Genomic DNA, 9,766 nt, shown 5'->3' with positions numbered 1-9,766 from the left:
TTTTTTACACTTTTAAAAGCCAGAGATTGTAGAAAAAAGGCTTTTAAAAGGCTCTTGACGATCCCAGCTGAGCCGTGCAATCATCAAGAGGCTTTTTTTTTTTTTACGTTTAAAAGCATTTTCTTGGCCGAAGAAAAAATGCTTTTAAAAGTAAAAAAAAAAAAACAACCTCTGATGATCACACGGCTCAGCTGGGCATGGGAAGGGGGCAGGGATTTTTCCTACCGGTTCTCCGAACCACCCGCCACCATCGCTACCGGATCGTGCGATCTGGTCCGAACCGGGAGCATTTCACCCCTAGTTTTGCCCCATTTTACGACCTTTCATGATATAGTGAAGTGAATCACTACAGTAAATCACAGAGTTGTTAAGGGAATCTTGATTCCTCATTGACTTGGCTTGTCAGAAGGATGCAAAAGGGGATCACATAACCCAGGGGTCTGCAAACTTGGCTCTTTTTAAGACTTGTGGACTTCAACTTCCAGAGTTCCTCAGCCAGCTTTGCTGGGAATTGAAGTCCACAAGACTTAAAAAGAGCCAAGTTTGCAGACCCCTGACATAACCCCATTGCAGCCGTCATAAGTATGAGTCAGTTGCCAAGCATCTGAAATTTTGCTCATATGACCAAATGGCGGATGCAGCAACGGTCATAAGTATGAAATAATGGTCCCAAGTCTCTTTTTCAGCGCCGCTGTAACTTTGGACGGTCTGTTGTAAGTCGAGGACCACCTGTATAGATACACCCGTACCTGCTTATATAGCCCTTTCCTGTGCACCTAGATATCATCTAATATAAAGGCATCAAAAATAGAGGACGGCCATAGAAAAGATACAAAACCACAGATACGAAATCGATGACAGAAATAGATCAAGAAATTCCCCTCAGGAAGGCAACGTTTCCGAGCGGGGTCCTTCTGCGCCCCCTTCTCTCCGGAGCGGACTGGGTATCCTGCGAAGCCAGATTTATAAATTTCTCTTATTTATCTCCGCGTTGCCTCATCCCAGCCGCCCTGGAGCCGAGAACCACGGCAAATCCACCCGTGGCTCGTAAGAAGCCGGGCGAGGAGTCGCTCGGAAGGCCCCGGGCCCAAGATGGCGGCCCGCGCGCCATGTTTACCTCAGCTGACCCTCCCCTCCCTCCCCCAGCTCCCGCCTCCTTCTCCAGCCGCGGTGCATGATGGTTAAAAAGCCTGGCCCTGGAACCCGCCATTTTCTGTGGGGGCAGGCGGGAAAGGCGGGAAGTCGGCGAGGAAGGCAGCGCGAGCGCGGCCGCGACACGACCCACGGCGCCCACGGTCGCAGAAGCGCGAGGCGGACGAGCTGAGGTAAGTCCCACCGCCGCCTTTTCCGTCAGCCCCCTTTCGACGGCGGGTGTGAGGGGGGGGGCAACGAAAAAAATAAAATAAAAGGGGGCGCATTAAAAACTTGAGGTCGTTTGAGGCGATGCGTTTCATCTTCTTGTTCCCCCCCCCCCCGTGTAAGAGCTTAAATCCCGCCTTCCGTGTGCCTCCCCCGGCGATTGGTCGGAAGGGCGACGATTACGGTCGCATCCGTGATAGGTTGGAAAGGTGGAGGCTGATTGGCGCCCAGTCGGTGTCAGTCTGCCTGGAGTCTTTGAAGCCATCCCGGCCTCCCCCCCCCTTTGCTCTTTAGCGAGCCCGGGCTAGAAGGCGATTGGGTGGCCGCGCGCTGGCCAGTGGGAAAGAAAAAGTTCCGCGGCGTACGTGCGTTCGGGGGGGGTAGGGTGGTGTACCTAACGTTCCGAACAGCCAATTGGAGGAAACGGTTTCCGCAAAGGCTTCTGGGGCGTGGAGTCTTCTCTAGTCTCGCGCAGGCGCAACCCAGCCGGCTAGAGTAGAGGTTCTACTTCAACTCCCAGAATTCCAAGCTGTTTATTTGGGAAGGAGCTTCTAAGTAGGAATTCTGGGAGTTGAAGTCTGGTGGTTGTAGTTGTATCTTCAATTATTTCTAACTACTTTTTGTATGTTTTTCTTTCTCTTCCTCGTTTTTGTTCCTGGGAGCTGATCCTACCTTAATATCTTTTTCATTTAATACAAGGAACTCTTATCCACTTTTAATGGATTTTTAAAAAAAGCTTTTTTGCAGCCTCTTCGAAAAAAACCTGGGTTTTTATGTGTAGGTTTTGCCAAAATTTAAGATGTTGGCTTGTGCTGCAAAGTTATCCTCCCCTGCCTAGTACATTAACCATTTTTTTACAGGGAGTCCTCGATTTACGACCACAATGGAGCCCCCCCATTTTTGTTGTTAAGTGAGACATTAAGTGTTAAGTGAGTTTTGCCCCATTTTACGACCTTTCTTGCTGCGGTTCTTAAGTGAATCACCACAGTTGATAAGTTAAGTAACCTGGTTGTTAAGTCAATCGTCGCCGTTGTTAAGTCAGCAAACGTGGTTGTTAAGTGAATCTGGCTTCCACCATTGACTTTCCTTGTCAGAAGGTCGCCAGAGGTGATCGCATGACCCTGGGGACGCTGCAGCCGCCATAAATACGAGTCAGTTGCCAAGCCTCTGGACTTTGATCACGTGACCAGCTGCAGCGGTCGTTAAGTGTGAAAAACAGCCATAAGTCACTTTTTTCAGCGCCGTTTTAACTGAACGGTCACTAAACGAACTGTTGTAAGTCGGGGACCATCTGAATTTACTGCAACTTCTGTGCCACTTCAGTCAGAGCAAGAAATTACCTGCACAAAATGCAAAAATAAGACAAACTGTAACCAGACTTTTCTAATCTAAACAGCTCCAGCACCATTTTTTAAATCTCGGGACAGACATGGCCTCAATAAGAGCCTTCTTTTCCAAAACTGCTTTGAAGCATCACGTTTTTTTGTTTTTTTAAAACAAACTTTTTGAAATGTGTTCCAGGAGGTCCGGTGGATCCTACTCGGATCCAAGGAGTGTAGGCATGCCTTGAGGTTTGACAATACCAGTACTCAACTTACAACCAGTTGCTTATGACTGTTGTGATGGACCCGGAAAAGCTACTTAGCATCCCAATTTTGAAGTTAACAGTGTGTCTCCCCCCTTACAATCACAGGATCGCATTTCGGGGTTTGCATTTTGGCAACCGGTTCATCTTTGCAGCATCCTGCGGTTGCATAATTATAATTTTCAACATTTTTTGCCGGTTTCTGGTGCTTGCTTCTGATTTCCAGCAAAAATAAAAACACCCATTGGATAAAATTGATCCATTTAACAACTGCTGCATTTGCTTAACAATTGCTTCAAAAACTGCTGCCTCTGGTCACACAATGCCTTGATTTACGACCCTGGCAACTTAACAACTGTAATTCTGGGCTCAAATTATTGTCTTTATGATTTGCGATCATAAATCAAGGACTACTTAGCCTTATGAGTTATTTTAGAATAGGAGAAGAGGTAAGCCAAGCCTTCTCTTGCAGTGTCCAGAACTCAGAATATCACTTTTTCTAAAGCCAAGTGATTTGTAAACAGGGGAAAAAATATGGGATCTTTTACATTAGTTTACAGAAGAAATTATCCTGAAATAATACAAGTATGTTGGAAGAAAGAGGCTGCTGTTTCAAGAAACTCACATTGTCCACAGATTTTGGTTGTCAAAGTAGGAAAATTATTTTTTGAAACATTGGAAGGTTTTTTCCCCCTTTCTCTCTCATTCTATTTATAAATGTATTCTTTGTAAGCAGACTGTTTTCCAAGAAAGCGAGTTAACTTTGTACATCAAGACAAATATTCGAAAGTTGTCTGGCTTCTTAGTGTTTTCTTTTAAAACAAGAATACGTTGGAAGAGTGTTCTTGTCTAATCATGAGGGATCCTCTTTTTTCGTTAGCAGAGGTTTTGCATCCTGAGAAACTTCCAGAATGGCCCGTACCAAGCAGACTGCCCGTAAATCCACTGGTGGAAAAGCGCCACGAAAGCAGCTGGCCACAAAAGCTGCTCGAAAAAGTGCACCATCGACTGGTGGAGTGAAAAAACCTCACCGTTACAGGTATTTGGATTAAGTCTTTTGGTGGAATCGGGGAGTGGTTGCTCTAGGCCAGGGGTTTGCAAACTTGGCTCTTTTAAGACTTATGGACTTCAACTCCCAGAGTTCCTCAGCCAGCTTTGCTGGGAGTTAAAGTCCACAAGTCTTAAAAGAGCCAAGTTTGCAGACCCCTGCTCTAGGCCCTGCAACCCAACCGGACTCATTCTCACCTCCAGAATTATTTGTCCTGGGGAAGTTTGCACGTCCATTTTGTTCGATTGCCACCATTAATAACTTTTCTTTGAATATCCCAAAGGTGCTTTCTCAGGAGGCAATTGGACTTTCTTGTTTTTTCTTTTGAAGACGTTTCGCTTCCCATCCAAGAAGCTTCTTCAGCTCTGACAGGATAGCGGGGAATCAACTACCTTATGTTCATTCATAGATTCATAGTTCATATCTTCAACTATAAGCTGGAGAAGCTTCTTGGATGAGAAGCGAAACATCTTCGAAAGAAAAAAACCAGGAAAGTCCAGTTGCCTCCTGAAAGAAAAGCACCTTTGGGACAGCCCTGACCTGGATGGCTGAGAATCTCTGCAGACTTTTTCTGTGGGAAAGAACGTTTCTGATTTTCAAGGGATCCTGGGAGTTGCTTGCGGGAGGCGAGCTGTGTTAAACATGTTTCCACGTTATCCCATCCAGGCCTGGCACGGTGGCCCTGCGAGAAATCCGGCGGTATCAAAAATCCACAGAGTTGCTGATCCGGAAGCTGCCCTTCCAACGCCTGGTCCGTGAAATTGCTCAGGATTTCAAGACAGACCTGCGGTTCCAGAGTGCTGCCATCGGGGCTTTGCAGGTCGGTGTGCCCTCAAAATCTCTCTATCTCTCTCTCACCCTGTTTCAAGGTACCGTTAGACAACTATTCCGCTCAGAGCCAAACGTATCTCAGAAGTGTTGCCCCAAAGGCCCTTACCTGCTTGTAGGACTGTACCCCCTGATACTGCTAGTGCTAATCTTCTGCCATTTAGTGCAGGGGTCACCAACCTTTCAGACCTCAGGGAGCACTAAATTCATTATTTTAAATCCCGCGGACCACTAATACGAATTTTTTAGAAAGATAAATAGTATTTAGTGCAACATAAAAATGCAAGTAATTTTTCTCGTGGACCAACCACTGGTTGGTGACCACTGATTTAGTGTGCTTCTGTAATGAGAGGCCTCTGGATTTCTGCAGAGTTTTTTTCCTTTCTCTGCCACGCTGAGACTGGTGGAAGTCCACAGCCTGGAAAATTCTTTTGAATAAATTGATAAGGCTTGGAGGGTGGGGAGGGAGCGGGGAAGCCACGAAATATCCTCATCCAAAGGCCTTTCCTTTTTGACATTGGCGATGTCGTGTCCCACTCCTCCTCCGACGGCCGGGTCTGGGAAGTCTGTATCAAGCGTGGCCACGAAGCCTCTGCAGCTTTGCCAAATTCCTGTCAGAGTTCTCAAGGCAGGCAGGAATCCAAGGTGTGACTTCAGCAACCAGATGAGACTTTGCCTGACTCAAGGAATGCCAAAAAGCAGATCTTTTATATAGGCCATGGGGTGTGGCTCCATGAATCAGCACTTATCCAGGCCTGCCCCTCCCTTCCTTTTGCTGACGTCGCTTCTCCATTCTCCGGAAGTGGGGATCTGTCTACTTTTCGTCCTCCTGCTCAGCTGCCGGCATTCTAGCTCGTGGCTGGCTTCATGCTCACATGCTATAGGAGGGAGGTTTGTTTGCTCAGTCTGTCTGGGCATGGTGCCAGGGCTGGGGGCTGGAGGCATGCCAGGCCATTCTTCTTCACTATCAGTCTCTGGCTCAGATAGCAGGAGATGGGAGGGGCCCGGCTGCGGAGAGGAGGGCGGGTGAGGCACAACAGGCAGCATCGAGGGAGCAACCATTGCCCAAATAGAATAGACACGGTATGGATGTGTCGCTTCTCTAACTCTGCCTTTCTGTATCCTCTAGGAAGCCAGCGAGGCCTACCTTGTGGGTCTGTTTGAAGATACCAACCTGTGTGCCATCCATGCCAAGCGGGTCACTATCATGCCAAAAGACATACAGCTGGCCCGCCGCATCCGTGGTGAAAGAGCTTAAAAGTTCCAGTCCCCTTCCAACACTTAAGCACCCTCTTTTCTTGGCAGCCTCCATCCTGCTCGTGTATTAGAATACACTCCAGGTTTTCCTTTTCTCTCTCTTTCTCTCCCTCTCTCTCCCCCCTCCCCCCCAGCTCTCCTACTCCTGTTTGTAGTAGCTAGGACATGTGAGGAAAGTTAGATAATCTATCATAGTAGCTCTCCAAGGTTCAGGAGACCTGATTGCTGTTCATCATGTACAAGCAAAAAACAAAACAAAAACAAAACGAAAGAAAACAAAACCTTTGAAATCTGCAAGACGTCTGGATAATGTTTTTTTGTAAAACTTTTTTGTTTCCAGAATTGCAAAAAAAGAAAAAGAAAAAAAAAATCCAAACCCAACCAGGGGACATTTTTGAAACGATCCGGTTTTATATACAAAACTTTAAAAATATAGTTGTAGGACATTTTAGCGATATAAAGAGTTTTTGGTCTTGAGTTTGTAAAAGTGTTTTGCAAAGCACTACACACTTCTGTTTACCGTGTGGAGTTTTTTCCTTCTTCTTTGTATTTAGACGAGTGCTTTCTTTGATTTCCTCTTTTCCATTTGTCTTGTGTCTGTGACTCTAACCTTTGTATCAATAGGGAACCACCTTGAGACAGTAAGGAAACAAAATAAATGTTGAATGAAAACAATCTGGCTTCTTTCCTTTCACTTTAATGGAATACTTTTTCTCGGATGGACGGATAGGCAGAGATGTTGGGTTTGTGAAGCTCTTCAATCAAACATGCCAGAATAGGAAACAAAGAATACGGAATAACAGAATAGATGGAAGTTCGGAATAACAGAGTTGGAAGGGACCTTGTAGGTCATCTAGTCCATCCCCCTGCCCAAGCAGGAGTCCCTACACCATTTCTGACAGATGGCAGTCCAGTCTCTTCTTGAAAGCCTCCAGTGATGAAGCTCCCACAACTTCCAAAGGCAACTTCTATTCCATGAGTGGATTATTCTCACTGTCAGGAAATTCCTCCTTATTTCCAGGTTGAATTTCTGCTTGTTCAGTTTCCATCCATTGTTCCTTGTCTGGCCTTCGGGTGCTTTGGAGAATAGTTTGACCCCCCCCCCCTCCTCTGTAGCAGCCCCTCAAATATTGGTGTAGGATCCGCTTGGCCGGGGGATTGGACTAGATGACCTACAAGGTCCCTCCCAACTCTTGTTAATCTGTATCAGAAGACTGCTCTCCTGTCTCCCCTGGTCCTTCTCTTCACTAGACTAACCAGTTCCTGCAACCGTACATTGTATATTTTAGCCTCCAGTCCCCTCATCTTGGTTGCTCTTCTCTGCACTCTTTCTAGAGTCTCAACATCTTTTTTTATTGTGTGGAAACCAAAACTGAATGCAGTATTCTAGGTGTGGTCTTACTAAGGCTTTATAGAGTGGTATTGGCACCCCATGTGATCTTGACTGAATCCCTCTTATTAATGCAATTTAGGATTGCATTGGCTTTTTTGGGCTGCTGTCCCACACTGTTGGCTCACATTTAATTGCTTGTGTCATTCATAAAGCAATCTTGAGTAGAAAACTTGCTAGCTTGTGCAGCAGTCCTCTGTATCAGTATTATCCTTATCCCCAAGCAGAAAGACATTTATATATACACCGTGTTTCCCTGAAAATAAGACCCTGTCGTTTATTTTTTTGAACCCTGGAAGAAGCGCTTGGCCGTATTGCCATGCGCTCAAAAGCCCAACTGGGGTTATTATCAGGGGATGTCTTATTTTGGGGGAAACGGGATATACCATATTTTTTGGAATATAAGTTGCACCTTTTTCCCCCCCCAAAAAAAGAGGGTGAAAATCTGGGTGCGTCTTATACTCCGAATGTAGCCCCGCCCAGCTTCTCAGACAGGTTTCAGAGGCCGAAAAAAGCATCAGAAATGGAGCTTCAGGGGAAAAAAAACCCAAACAAGGCTTCAGAGGCTTTTTTTTCCTGAAGTTCTGTTTTTAGAGGCTTTCAGAGGCAGAAAAAAAAGCCAAAAAAAAAAAAAAAAGCAAGGCACAGAGCTCACAACCAAGGAACCTGTTGCTAAAATTCACTTCCCGGAACAGCTGATTGGGGCTATTCCGGGAGGTAGTGAGTCACAAGGCAGCCCACACTGACAAATTCTGGCTTGCACGTTGAGTACCTACCAAACGAGTACAAAATTCACACGTCAAAAAATGCACCGAGCACCAAATTCGACGAGTTTCAAAGCAGTTGAGTTACCAAGTTATCACTGTAAAGTTACAAGGAGCTTTGTCAAAAAGTCCCCCAACGCTGGACTTCCTGTAAAATACCTTCTGATCAGCAGAGGGCAGTAGAGTCTCATTCAAAAATTACCAAGGGAGAATTCAGGCAGGCAGAGGAGATTTTTATACACAAAAATCCTCATAACTCAGCAATAGGTGGCAAGCCTGTGGTTTTTAGAATTGGAATAGAGCTGGAAGGGACCATGGAGGTCTTCTAGTCCATCCCCCTGCTCAAGCAGGAGATAAGATCTAAGACAAGTGACTGTCCAGTCTCTTCTTCAAAAACTCCACTGATGGAGCGCCCACGATTTCTGAAGGCAAGCCCTTCCACTGGTTCATTGTCCCGTTTGGGTTTGCCGTGTCATCTTTAGCTCTAACATGGTTGGTTTGATTTCAGCTTAGCTACTGTAGTAGTGGCTGCTGTATATTCCAGGATAGGATATGCCCAGCATTTTTTTCCTCTTGATTTTGTTCTGAATAGAATAGAATGAAATAGGAATAGAATGAAATAACAGAGTTGGAAGGGACCTTGGAGGTCTTCTAGTCTTAACCCCCTGCTCAGGCAGGAAACCCTGACAAAGGTCCGATCTCTTCTTTAAAAACTTCCAGTGTTGGAGCATTCACAACTTCTGGAGGCAAATTGTTCCACTGATTCATTGTTCTAACCGTCAGGAAATTTCTCCTTAGTTCTAAGTTGCTTCTCTCCTTGATGAGTTTCCACCCTTTGCTTCTTGTCCTGCCTTCAGGTGCTTTGGAGAATAGTTTGACTCTTCTTTGTGGCAGCCCCTGAGATATTGGAAGACTGCTATCGTGTCTCCCCTCGTCCTTCTTTTCATCAAACTATGCTGTGGTGGCTCAGGCTGTAAGAAGCCTATTATTAAAACACAGCAGCCTGCAATTACTGCAGGTTCAAGCCCCACCAGGCCCAAGGTTGACTCAGCCTTCCATCCTTTATAAGGTAGGTAAAATGAGGACCCAGATTGTTGGGGGGCGCAATAAGTTGACTTTGTAAATATACAAATAGAATGAGACTATTGCCTTACACACTGTAAGCCGCCCTGAGTCTTCGGAGAAGGGCGGGATATAAATGTAAACAAAAAAAAACAAACCTAGATATACCCAGTTCCTGCAACCGTTCTTCATATGTTTTAGCCTCCAGTCCCCTAATCATCTTTGTTACTCTTCTCTGCACTCTTTCTAGAGTCTCAACATCTTTTTTACACTCTGGTAATCTCTCAGAGTTTAATAGAATCTCCCTTATGCCTTATTATTTATACCGTTGAAGGTATTTTTTTAATAATTTGGAGCTGGCTGTGGTGGGGGAGCTCTGAATTCACCAAAAGAGGTCAAGGAAGGACAAATGAGCCAGGGATTCAGTTGTGCAGGTAGTCCTCAACTTCCGACCGTTGGTTTAGTGTCCGTTC

General features: G+C 45.6%; 1 protein-coding gene across 2 annotated transcripts; it reads left to right on the top strand.

Annotated features, from left to right (window-relative positions):
• Positions 1-1,168: 1,168 nt before the first annotated feature.
• LOC131204342 (histone H3.3A) lies at positions 1,169-6,752 on the top strand. Of its 2 annotated transcripts, none has more exons than XM_058195521.1 (4): positions 1,169-1,325; positions 3,828-3,983; positions 4,659-4,812; positions 5,950-6,752. In XM_058195521.1, exons 2-4 carry the CDS (start codon positions 3,856-3,858, stop codon positions 6,076-6,078), a joined length of 411 nt encoding a protein of 136 aa, XP_058051504.1. In that variant the 5' UTR covers positions 1,169-1,325; positions 3,828-3,855; the 3' UTR covers positions 6,079-6,752. The 2 variants fall into 2 exon arrangements, with proteins under 2 accessions (XP_058051504.1, XP_058051503.1); XM_058195520.1 differs by having other exon boundaries at positions 3,825-3,983.
• The last annotated feature ends 3,014 nt before the right edge of the window (positions 6,753-9,766 follow it).

The sequence above is a fragment of the Ahaetulla prasina genome, chromosome 10 (assembly GCF_028640845.1).
Source record: "Ahaetulla prasina isolate Xishuangbanna chromosome 10, ASM2864084v1, whole genome shotgun sequence".
In the NCBI taxonomy this organism is placed as follows: domain Eukaryota; kingdom Metazoa; phylum Chordata; class Lepidosauria; order Squamata; family Colubridae; genus Ahaetulla; species Ahaetulla prasina.
The sequence above is the reverse complement of the archived record's forward strand: the minus strand, read 5'-3'. Positions and strand labels throughout refer to the sequence as shown.